General features: G+C 41.2%; 1 protein-coding gene across 1 annotated transcript in view; it reads right to left on the bottom strand.

The window, feature by feature from the left end:
• ghrb (growth hormone receptor b) overlaps positions 1-13,284 on the bottom strand; it is a 28,975-nt gene that overhangs the window by 8,494 nt on the left and 7,197 nt on the right. The window contains exons 2-4 of the mRNA XM_084160699.1: positions 7,398-7,490; positions 772-889; positions 373-539 (exon numbers count right to left, since the gene is read on the bottom strand). Coding sequence (XP_084016825.1) covers positions 373-539; positions 772-889; positions 7,398-7,479 — 367 coding nt within the window. The 5' untranslated portion in view covers positions 7,480-7,490. The remainder of the gene's footprint in view (positions 1-372; positions 540-771; positions 890-7,397; positions 7,491-13,284) is intronic.

Consider the following 13,284-nt stretch of genomic DNA (forward strand, 5'->3'; position numbering starts at 1 on the left):
GCAACGCTGCTGGGGTTTTCACGCTCAACAGCTTCCTGTGTGTATCAAGAATGGTCCACCACCCAAAGGACATCCAGCCAACTTGACACAAATGTGGGAAGCATTGGAGTCAACCTGGGCCAGCATCCCTGTGGAACGCTTTTGTTACAGTATTTATTTATTTTTGGGGGGGTTCCTAATGTTTGAAAATACTCACTGTTTACAATTCAGTATTTACACATTTCAATTTCCAATGATAAAAAAGTGATTAGGGTTTACATTTTGGGAGATGTGTAGAGGCAGACAGAGGACAGACAGGTGACAGTAGGGTAGCTATAGGTAGCTATGAATGGAGGAGTGACTGTGGTTTAGGAGGTCAGAGGCCAGGCTAACCGATGTCTTCCACGGTGAAGATGACCTCGTCATAGAGAATGTCCTGATCTCCAGAGCGGAGCTGGACACTGTAGGTCATCCAGACCTTTGTGTAGCGTTCATTGAAGAAGCACTCATCTGTACTGTCAGCGTAGTGAGGACATTCACCCCACTCTTTGGGAGATATACTGCAGGCATAGGGAGACAACATGGGGTTTTTAATACTGTGCTGATTGCAGGAAAGACTTACATCATGCACCTGACATAATTTAGGTAAGAGGGAGAGACTCACATACAGTTAAGAACTACAAATTATTTCAGAAGAAAAACATTTTGGGATCTCAACAGTGTGTTCTGTATTTCATTTCAGCCCTCAGAATCTTTATCTCTCCCTTACTTACGGAACCTTTTTTCACTCACTTCTTATCATTAATGTAGTAGAACATCCGCAGGTCTCTGGGTTCTGCTGCTCCGACATTCCATCTGCAGCGGAAGGTGTTCATGTCATGGGAGACACAGCCAGTGATCTGGGGGCGGGCTGAGAGGGAGGGAAAGAGGTGAGCACACAGTCTATATAGACTTTCAACAGTCAAAACACGAACTTAAAACATTAATACACCCCCAGTCTAGTCGACCTATGCCTGTGTAAGACAAACAGAGCGTAACTTAACTCCTCTGAGTGGCGTAGCCTCATGGCGGACAGCTACATTTTCCTGGAAGTTTCCGCAGACCTCTCTAAATATGTCAGCCAGACTTTACCACCCACAGGAATTTCGGGGAAATCCCTGCCGTCATCTGTCCTTACATAGAACACTGCATGAAACCTCCACTCAAAGTAAGTGTTCAGAGATCTGCTGTATCTGCAGGAAAATGACAGCTGGCAATAAAATAGTGCAATTGGAACGATTTTCTCTGAAGCCAATTACTACTACACCTAAAACGCTGTAATATGATGCAACGTATTACCTTCTGCTCCTAGGGGCAATAAAGGAAGCAATAAATAAGCTGTAGGAAAGATAAATGATCATTTACTTGTTTATGACAGCAATATGACACACCAGGCAAGCGCTGTCCTGGTCTGTCTGTACTATAGTACATTATTATATTAATGTGTTGCCAGAGAGAGGGGAGCTTTAAGTAAACACTCCTGTTTGTTCATAGCCCTGAGGAGGCACTTAGGTCCTTCAATAATTTGTACCATCTCCCATAATGTGCCACATCAACACCGCTGAGAGGGACAGCACAACAGCAGGTTGAAGGGCCCTGGCGCCTAGGGAGATGGCAGCTGAGGAGAAATGCATACCACTGGCTTGGTTAGCAGCTCATCAGGGTGGCCAAAGGTTAAAAATAACCTGTTTACCAGATCCTTTTCTACCAGGAACTTCCTCGGAATTAAAAGGAAAAATCAATCCAACACTTGGCAACTCTCAAGTGTTTCATACTAGCTCGTGACTGATGAGGATTCAGGACAGGTGGTGTGTGTGTGTGTGTGTTGTGCACAAATTGTGACTCTACATCTCCTACTACATCCAGACTCCCCATTTTGACTTAATATTTTCAGAATATAAATTTGCATGTGTATGTGAGTACTTGTGAATGTTCTTGAATGTTCTTTAATGTGTAGTTTGCTTAGTGTCTGACAAGTTTAGGTCATTTGTTTTCACAACATGTGCGCAGCAGATATCACTGGATCCAACAGGACGTTGAAGCTAACTTTAAACCGACCTTTCCAAGAAAACAAGAGTAAGATATAAATTTGGGCTACAGTTATTCTAGTGTTCCAGAACTCTTTTACAAAATGTCCTCCACTTCTGATACAAAATGTCCTCTACTATCTCGTAAATTAGCCTACTCATCTCTCACATTAGGACTCAAAATTCAAAACATTCATTATGACTTTAATCAAAGGGAAAGAGAGGGTTGTGTTTGATCGGCTGCTGTGTAATAGGAGGAATGGAGGAAGGAAATGGCTGTTTTAATCAAGGGATTTCTAAATGCATAAAGTCATTCCCTGTAGAGTACACATGCGATGAGTGCTAGCACTATATGTTTTATAGCAGGGGTGTCAAACTCATTCCATGGAGGGGCTAGAGTCTGCTGGTTTTTCCTTTCAATTAAGACCTACAGTGAGGGAAAAAAGTATTTGATCCCCTGCTGATTTTGTACGTTTGCCCACTTATCAGTCTATAATTTTAAAGGTAGGTTTATTTGAACAGTGAGAGACAGAATCACAACAACAAAAAATACAGAAAAATGCATGTCAAAAATGTTATAAATTGATTTGCATTTTAATGGAGGGAAATAAGTATTTGACCCCCTCTCAATCAGAAAGATTTCTGGCTCCCAGGTGTCTTTTATACAGGTAACGAGCTGAGATTAGGAGCACACTCTTAAAGGGAGTGCTCCTAATCTCAGCTTGTTACCTGTATAAAACGACACCTGTCCACAGAAGCAATCAATCAGATTCCAAACTCTCCACCATGGCCAAGACCAAAGAGCTCTCCAAGGATGTCAGGGACAAGATTGTAGACCTACACAAGGCTGGAATAGGCTACAAGACCATCGCCAGGCAGCTTGGTGAGAAGGTGACAACAGTTGGTGCGATTATTAGCAAATGGAAGAAACACAAAATAATTGTCAATCTCCCTCGGCCTGGGGCTCAATGCAAGATCTCACCTCGTGGAGTTGCAATGATCATGAGAACGGTGAGGAATCAGCCCAGAACTACTCAGGAGGATCTTGTCAATGATCTCAAGGCAGCTGGGACCATAGTCACCAAGAAAACAATTGGTAACACACTACGCCGTGAAGGACTGAAATCCTGCAGCGCCCGCAAGGTCCCCCTGCTCAAGTAAGCACATATACAGGCCCGTCTGAAGATTGCCAATGAACATCTGAATGATTCAGAGGAGAACTGGGTGAAAGTGTTGTGGTCAGATGAGACCAAAATCGAGCTCTTTGGCATCAACTCAACTCGCCGTGTTTGGAGGAGGAGGAATGCTGCCTATGACCCCAAGAACACCATCGACACCATCAAACATGGAGGTGGAAACATTATGCTTTGGGGGTGTTTTTCTGCTAAGGGGACAGGACAACTTCACCGCATCAAAGGGACGATGGACGGGGCCATGTACCGTCAAATCTTGGGTGAGAACCTCCTTCCCTCAGCCAGGGCATTGAAAATGGGTCGTGGATGGGTATTCCAGCATGACAATGACCCAAAACACACGCCAAGGCAACAAAGGAGTGGCTCAAGAAGAAGCACATTAAGGTCCTGGAGTGGCCTAGCCAGTCTCCAGACCTTAATCCCATAGAGAATCTGCGGAGGGAGCTGAAGGTTCGAGTTGCCAAACGTCAGCCTCGAAACCTTAATGACTTGGAGAAGATCTGCAAAGAAGAGTGGGACAAAATCCCTCCTGAGATGTGTGCAAACCTGGTGGCCAACTACAAGAAACGTCTGACCTCTGTGATTGCCGACAAGGGTTTTGCCACCAAGTACTAAGTCATGTTTTGCAGAGGGGTCAAATACTTATTTCCCTCATTAAAATGCAAATCAACTTATAACATTTTTGACATGCGTTTCAGGATTTTTTTGTTGTTATTCTGTCTCTCACTGTTCAAATAAACCTACCATTAAAATTATAGACTGATCATGTCTTTGTCAGTGGGCAAACGTACAAAATCAGCAGGGGATCAAATACTTTTTTCCCTCACTGTAGACAACCAGTGAGGGGAGTTCCTTACTAATTAGTGACCTTAAATCATCAATCAGGTACAAGGTAGGAGCGAAAAACCCGCAGACACTCGGCCCTCCGTGTAATGAGTTTGACATGTGCTTTATAGAGTCTAATTCACTATTTTCTCTCTCCTATTTACGTCACTGACGTATGCCAGATACACATACACAATTATACAGATGAAAGGGATGGTGCTATTGCCTTAACAACCTCTATTGATGTTGTTTCTCCTCATTTGGAGTGATGTTTGTGTAACGTGTGTATTAAAACACCCTGCGCATTAAAACACCAATTTCTTCCCTCCCTATCTCCTATTACACAGCAGCCGAACAAACACAACCCTCTCTTTCCCTTTGATTAAAGTCAGGATGAATGTTTTGACTTTTCAGTCCTAATGTCAGAGAGTAATTCACAAGATAGTGTATAAAAATAAATATGCATCTCACATAAATGTACACCGAGCATTTACCTGTTCTGTTTGTTCCAGAAATCAAAGGCAATTACATGTGCAAAGTGAACATTTTCCCACCTATGGTAGAGGAACGCTTGAGTGAAGGACAGCTGGTGTTATATATTGTAGCTACTTATGTGGACACTTTAAAGTGGACACTTTAAAGCAGTAGCTGCAACCAAGGTTGTCCGCTTCAATTGAACATCTTTAAAGCTCTGTGAGGAAAAAAACTTGGGTTTGCTCCAGCATGGGAAGCATTGAAAAGTTGTATTTTCTATCTGTGTGCGTGAGCTGGCAAAGTGTCCCCTCGTCCTGCACTGTTCTATGTCCATCTGTTTCTCTCAGACAGAGTACTGCTGATTCTCAGAAAAATAAAATCTCTTATATTTTTGGCTGGGAACTCAAATCCTTTCACCCATTCTGCCAGTGTGAAGTACCACTTACTGGAAACAGAATAACTGTCAAAGCACCACTGCCAAAGCCTATAAAAATCAGAGACAAAAGAGACTCACGGTAGAGTGAAAGCTTCTATTCCATCCATCGGCGCTAAAGAGTTATATAACGTGTTAATGTTGTGTAACACGAAGAAACACTTAGGAGAAATGTAACTTCATCATAAAGGCCTGAACCACCTAGGAATAGAACTTCCTGCACTCAAACGTTTTCCATTCCAACGCTCCATCTGTTGAGAGGGGGAGTCTGAATATCTAAACAGTTTCCCACAGTGTACCACTCACCGCTCCCACACTGCCCCCTCCAGAATTCTTGGAAATCCAGTTCCTGGGAAGAACTCGATACAGTGAGGGAAAAAAGTATTTGATCCCCTGCTGATTTTGTACGTTTGCCCACTGACAAAGAAATGATCAGTCTATAATTTTAATGGTAGGTTTATTTGAATAGTGAGAGACTGAATAACAACAAAAAAATCCAGAAAAACGCATGTCAAAAATGTTATAAATTGATTTGCATTTTAATGAGGGAAATAAGTATTTGACCCCCTCTCAATCAGAAAGATTTCTGGCTCCCAGGTGTCTTTTATACAGGTAACGAGCTGAGATTAGGAGCAAACTCTTAAAGGGACTGCTCCTAATCTCAGCTTGTTACCTATATAAAAGACACCTGTCCACAGAAGCAATCAATCAATCAGATTCCAAACTCTCCACCATGGCCAAGACCAAAGAGCTCTCCAAGGATGTCAGGGACAAGATTGTAGACCTACACAAGGCTGGAATGGGCTACAAGACCATCGCCAAGCAGCTTGGTGAGAAGGTGACAACAGTTGGTGCCATTATTCGCAAATGGAAGAAACACAAAATAACTGTCAATCTCCCTCGGCCTGGGGTTCCATGCAAGATCTCACCTCGTGGAGTTGCAATGATCATGAGAACGGTGAGGAATCAGCCCAGAACTACACGGGAGGATCTTGTCAATGATCTCAAGGCAGCTGGGACCATAGTCACCCAAAAAACAATTGGTAACACACTACGCCGTAAAGGACTGCAATCCTGCAGGGCCCGCAAGGTCCCCCTGCACAAGAAAGCACATATACAGGGCTGTCTGAAGTTTGCCAATGAACATCTGAATGATTCAGAGGAGAACTGGGTGAAAGTGTTGTGGTCAGATGACACCAAAATCGAGCTCTTTGGCATCAACTTAACTCGCCGTGTTTGGAGGAGGAGGAATGCTGCCTATGACCCCAAGAACACCATCCCCACCGTCAAACATGGAGGTGGAAACATTATGCTTTGGGGGTGTTTTTCTGCTAAAGGACGATGGACGGGGCCATGTACCGTCAAATCTTGGGTGAGAACCTCCTTCCTTCAGCCAGGGCATTGAAAATGGGTCGTGGATGGGTATTCCAGCATGACAATTACCCAAAACACACGGCCAAGGCAACAAAGGAGTGGCTCAAGAAGAAGCACATTAAGGTCCTGGAGTGGCCTAGCCAGTCTCCAGACCTTAATCCCATAGAAAATCTGTGGAGGGAGCTGAAGGTTCGAGTTGCCAAACGTCAGCCTCGAAACCTTAATGGCTTGGAGAAGATCTGCAAAGAGGAGTGGAACAAAATCCCTCCTGAGATGTGTGCAAACCTGGTGGCCAACGACAAGAAACGTCTGACCTCTGTGATTGCCAACAAGGGTTTTGCCACCAAGTACTAAGTCATGTTTTGCAGAGGGGTCAAATACTTATTTCCCTCATTAAAATGCAAATCAATTTATAACATTTTTGACGTGCGTTTTTCTGGATTTTTTTGTTGTTATTCTGTCTCTCACTGTTCAAATAAACCTACCATTAAAATTATAGACTGATCATGTCTTTGTCAGCGGGCAAAAGTACAAAATCAGCAGGGGATCAAATACTTTTTTCCCCTCACTGTATGTGCCCATGCATGCATGCTTATTTAGAGCACGAGTTCTAAGATATTGTATTAGTCTGTAAAATACACTACACAGTGCCATTGCATTATCATAAAGCATATTATAGTTTTCACAAATAACGGCTATATTTAATTATTTATGTAACATTTAAACCAGAGTGAGTATTGAGATCATTCATACTGTATATCAGTGATCTATTCCTCTGAGAGTTTACTTAAATGTGTGCCACGCAGTTAAAGTGTGATGATACCCATGGTGTGTACCCATAGTGTGTACCCACAGTATGATGATACCCCCTGGTGTGTACCCATATGTACTGTATACCATCCATACATAGTGTCTATACTATACTGGCCTTAGTAGGAATTCTACATGGAAAGGAAGTACTTGACTTCTAGGAATCGTTTAGGTCAGTATTGATCGTCCCATGAAAGGAAAGCCCCTCTGGTTTAGTCTGGTTCATCATTGATCAAAAGGTACCTTGTTTAGAGGTGGACGGCTCCTGCGATAAAACTGCAAGGATGAGGAGGAGGCAGATGAAGAGAATGTGGGAAGTTGCCATGGTGTTCGGCCCTAGAAAAGCATTTCAGAAAAGTTATTGAGTTATATGAGTTATTTTACTGTGTCAACTCCACTGAACCATAAAACTAAAGCTGACCTGTTGCCATTAAGTAGGGTGTGCTACCCCCTAAACTTAACTGTACTCCCAAACCCTTATATAAGTCCAGTCTGGTACTGTGATCACCATTGCCTACTGTATGTATAGCAGGGGTTGGAACAAGTTCAGGGAACAGAACAGAAAACAATATACTTTTTTGAGGAACAGAATCAGAACAGTGAAAGAAAGTGATCTACACTGTTCCGGAACATAACCGTTATTTTAAAAGCATGGGACCTGGTTATTTTACATTCCAGGCATTTATTTTTCAGGCCCACAGAAAACGCAAGAAATGAAGGCTATTCTATGCAAGAAATTTCCAAGAAACTGAAGATCTCGTACAACACTGTGTACTACTCCCTTCACAGAACAGCGCAAACTGGCTCTAACCAGACTAGAAAGAGGAGTGGGAGGCCTCGGTGCACAACTGAGCAAGAGGACTGTCACGGATTCTGCCGAGACTGCCCTTCCTTCTGGTTCGGGCAGGCTACGGCGTTCGTCGTCACCGGAATTCTAGCTGCTGCCGATCTATGTTTTATGTTTCTATGTTCACCTGATTGTTGTCTAGTGTTGCGCACCTGTTTCCCATTATAGTATTATGTCATTCCCTATTTAACCTGTTCGCCCCCACTGTGTGTTGTGTGTGTTTGTTACTTGTTCGAGTGTCGTTTGTGAGCGGGTTTGCTCCTCCCTGTGTTTGGAAGTTTTGCTTATTTCTTTACTATTCAGTAAAGTAGATTTTCATTTCATTCTGTGTCCTGCGCTTGACTCTGGCCTACCGCATTCCACAGACATTCATGACAAGGACAAATACATTAGAGTGTCTAGTTTGAGAAACAGGCGCCTCATAGGTCCTCAACTGGCAGCTTCATTAAATAGTACCCGCAAAACACCAGTCTCAACGTCAACAGTGACCTTCTAGGCAGAGTTGCAAAGAAAAAGCCATAGCTCAGACTGCCCATCTTAATCTTTCCTTTTTATTGGCCAGTCTGAGATATGGCTTTTTCTTTGCAACTCTGCGTAGAAGATCAGCATCCCGGAGTCGCCTCTTCACTGTTGACGTTGAGAATGGTGTTTTGCGGGTACTATTTAATGAAGCTGCCAGTTGAGGACCTGTGAGGCGCCTGTTTCTCAAACTAGACACTAATGTATTTGTCCTCTTGCTCAGTTTTGCACTGGGCCTCCCACTCCTCTTTCTATTCTGGTTAGAGACAGTTTGCGCTGTTCTGTGAAGGGAGTAGTACAGAGCATTGTACGAGATCTGTTGGTTGCTGATAAATGGGCCTCTGTACGCCTATGTAGATATTCCATTTAAAAAATCAGCAGTTTCCAGCTACAATAGCCATTTACAACATTAACAATGTCTACACTGTATTTCTGATCAATTTGATGTTATTTTAATGGACAAAAAAATTGCTTTTCTTTCGGAAACAAGGACATTTCTAAGTGACCCTACACGTTTGAACGGTAGTGTATATGTATTTATTTATTTGTGGCATGTATGTAAAATGTGTGTAGAATGTACATGTAACAACAAAAGAAAAAGCTGTAAAAACAAGGTTTATTTTTGTCCTCTGAAGAGGTGGATGGGCCACAACAATTAATGAATTAATAAAAATAACAGAACAATCTGATTAATCTAATCCTCTTGTTATTAAGATTGGCAGATAAGGAAATAAATAGGTCTGCATCAAAAGCTAGGGTGGAAAGGAAAGAGGTGCAACTGTACATAAATCCAGAGCTGATTGAGGAGTACAAAGGAAATGAAAGCAAGGTTGCAGACAAGAGTGTTATTGATGACTAACTTGTCCTTACAGAAAGGTTTGGTAACAATGCACATGATATTGCTTTTATACCTGTGTTGTAACCAGGGCTCTAAATTAAACATGTTCATTGGTAGCACTGTTTTTCATTGATACAAAAGTTAGGAGCCCCACATACAATTTAGAAGCACCAGAAAAAATATTTTATATATATAGCCTACCTACTTACTTTTGAAGCATATCTCCTGAAGAAGATATCAATTTGATTTTCTTTCTGTACCACCAAATGTTTGCATATACTGCTAAAGTTACCAGGTTGTTAGTAGCATGATATGGGCAAAAAATCTAATTGTGATTTTTCAACCAAAGATCTCGATTTGACTTGAGATATAGATCAAAACATTTGGGTGAACTGTTGGAATCATAGAAATAGAATGATTATTCTAATTCTATGGTTGGTGTTGTTTGGCATGACCACAAATGAAAAAGCCAGGTAGGAGTTATGACAAGATAGGAACCAGTGTTGGTCAGTGTTTCCCAGGGGACTCTAACTACATTTTAATAGCATTTAGACAAAGATTTTAGAATATGCTGATTCAGAACATGCCGTTCCACAAACAACATGCTGATCTACACCACCACTGGTAGCAACCTGTATTAGAGCTAACGTTTGCTTTGCCCAAAGTAGTGCATTTAGCTAAATGGCATTTAGTTAGCCAGTTAGCTAGTTAGCATTAGTGATTAGCATTGTTTTAGGCAGTGGTTGTAACACTGTAGTTAGCCTACACTAGTAACACTGTAATCATGCTAATGCATTGCATACTAATGGGGTTTATGTAATTACACAAGAGGAATAGGGAGGGACTGTTCATAAAAAAGAGTGGCTATCATTAAATGTAATTTAATTAATTTCCATATTTCACAGGTACCAAAAATGAAAGAGAAATGGACTTCTTAAGTCTGTGGCAGACTTAACTCCTAAAGAACACAAAAAAACCATGAAGTACTGGGAGGGGGGATGGGATGTGCTGGAGCTTGGCAGTGGTGGGAAGTGAATGATTCATTTGTTGTTCTTAATGCTTCAGATGGTTAATATGATATTCTTTGCTCTTGATGAAGTACCGGTTGCTCATTACCATAATGTGGTCTGTCATCTACTGTAACATGGATCTCATTACCGAAATGCATCATCAATGATAAAATATTCCTAGAATAATATGACAGAAATCAAAATAATTGAACTGTGCATAAAATGTGTAATTTGCTCTTTATATTTATGTACTTTTTTATATGAATAATAGTTTAAAACAGAAATAATAAACAAAATCCAGGTTATGAACATGCCACACGTTACGGTAATGAGATAACTTATTAAAATGAAAATATACTTAAAATCAAAATATTTTTTTTTAAATGCAATATTGTTGTAATAACTCTCCTGCATCTTAGGCATTAAAAAAAATTAGCAACATTTTCACATTGCTATATGTATTACGGTAATGAGATTGTTTTACACATTTTCCAAGACAATGCACAAAACAATCATCCAATCTGAACAGTTAAGATGATTAATTTAACATGCATTTTTCCTATTTTGTTGCCTTACAACCTGGAATTATAATAGATTTTGGGGGGGATTGTATCATTTGATTTACACAACATGCCTACCACTTTGAAGATGCAAAATATTTTTTCTTGTGAAACATACAATAAATAAAAAATAAAAAACAGAAGACTTGAGTGTGCATAGTTATTCACCCCCCCAAAGTCAATACTTTGTAGAGCCACCTTTTGCTGCAATTACAGCTGCAAGTCTCTTGGGGTATGTCTCTATAAGCTTGGCACATCTAGCCACTGGGATTTTTGCCCATTCTTCAAGGCAAAACTGCTCCAGCTCCTTCAAGTTGGATGGGTTCCGCTGATGTACAGCAATCTTTAAGTCAATTGGATTGAGGTCTGGGCTTTGACTAGGCCATTCCAAGACATTTAAATGTTTCCCCTTAAACCACTCAAGTGTTGCTTTAGCAGTATGCTTAGGGTCATTGTCCTGCTGGAAGGTGAACCTCTGTCCCAGTCTCAAATCGCTGGAAGACTGAAACAGGTTTCCCTCAAGAATTTCCTTGTATTTAGCGCCATCCATCATTCCTTCAATTCTGACCAGATTTCCAGTCCCCGCCGATGAAAAACATCCCCACAGCATGATGCTGCCACCACCATGCTTCACTGTGGGGATGGTGTTCTCGGGGTGATGAGAGGTGTTGGGTTTGCACCAGATATAGCATTTTCCTTGATGGCCAAAATGCTCCATTTTAGTCTCATCTGACCAGAGTACCTTCTTCCATATGTTTGGGGAGTCTCCCACATGGCTTTTGGCGAACACCAAATGTGTTTGTTTATTTTTTTCTTTAAGCAATGGCTTTTTTCTGGCCACTCTTCCGTAAAGCCCAGCTCTGTGGAGTGTACAGCTTAAAGTGGTCCTATGGACAGATACTCCAATCTCCGCTGTGGAGCTTTGCAGCTCCTTCAGGGTTATCTTTGGTTTCTTTGTTGCCTCTCTGATTAATGCCCTCCTTGCCTGGTCCGTGAGTTTTGGTGGGTGGCCCTCTCTTGGCAGGTTTATTGTGGTGCCATATTCTTTCCATTTTTTAATAATGGATTTAATGGTCCTCCGTGGGATGTTCAAAGTTTCTGATATTTCTTTATAACCAACCCTGATCTGTACTTCTCCACAACTTTGTCCCTGACTTGTTTGGAGAGCTCCTTGGTCTTCATGGTGCCGCTTGCTTGGTGGTATCCCTTGCTTAGTGGTGTTGCAGACTCTTAGGCCTTTCAGAACAGGTGTATATATACTGAGATCATGTGACACTTAGATTGCACACAGTTGGACTTTATTTAACTAATTATGTGACTTCTGAAGATAATTGGTTGCACCAGATCTTATTTAGGGGCTTCATAGCAAAGGGGGTGAATAAATATGCACACACCACTTTTCCGTAATTAATTTTTTAGAATTTTTTGAAACAAGTAATTTTTTTCATTTCACTTCACCGATTTGGACTGTTTTGTGTATGTCCATTACATGAAATCCAAATAAAAATCCATTTAAATTACAGGTTGTAATGCAACAAAATAGGAAAAACGCCAAGGGGGATGAATACTTTTGCAAGGCACTGTAGACAATTTAAGATGGTATTTTATCCATTACAACAACAAAAAATTGTCTTTGTCTTTTCAAAAATGTACCAAGAGTAATACCAAGTTCGTGAGAATCACCCAACTGCTCTCCCACTATATACAGTAACTGAGTTCTGAAAAAGAAAAGGGGGGGGGTCACATTTTTCTTGCGCATTCCGCCTGATAGTAAGTGTGAAAAACAAACAGAGAAGTATCTCTAATAGAAGTGTTTAAGTTTTACAAATGACACAATAATTCAAACAAAGTTATAAAAATTATGTCCACGTAGTTCATTATTCCTGGTTTCCCTGGGGGGTATTGAGTTTGTCAGGTTTCATAATGTGGCTGAACAGTCAAAGTCAACAGTCCACTGCTGAAGATGACATTCATTCTGCAGTCAACAACTCTGGGCTGGGTTGTGTCCAGCGTTTATGAAATCAATCCCTCCTACATCCTGGCCCCATTCCAGTTCTTTTCCCCTCTCTATGGAAAATGTAGGCAGGTCGTTCCACCAATTCGGTGCTTTTGAAAAGTGTAACTTGGTAAAATAAAACGTTTGATTTCACCTAATTATAACATTCTGTCATAACGAGTACATGTTCAACTTCATAAAAAACACACTTTCCCATCTCAAGAGGTTAAATAGAAAAAATTACTATAGTAAGTACCTATTAAGAGCCAAATAAAGTAACATGGTTGACGATTTCATTTTAAATCAGCCATAAATCCCCTTGTGACAGGGAGAATGGAAGCTTGTGTGCAACAGGGAGGT

The sequence above is a fragment of the Coregonus lavaretus genome (assembly GCF_964263955.1).
Source record: "Coregonus lavaretus genome assembly, chromosome: 4".
In the NCBI taxonomy this organism is placed as follows: Eukaryota; Metazoa; Chordata; class Actinopteri; order Salmoniformes; family Salmonidae; genus Coregonus; species Coregonus lavaretus.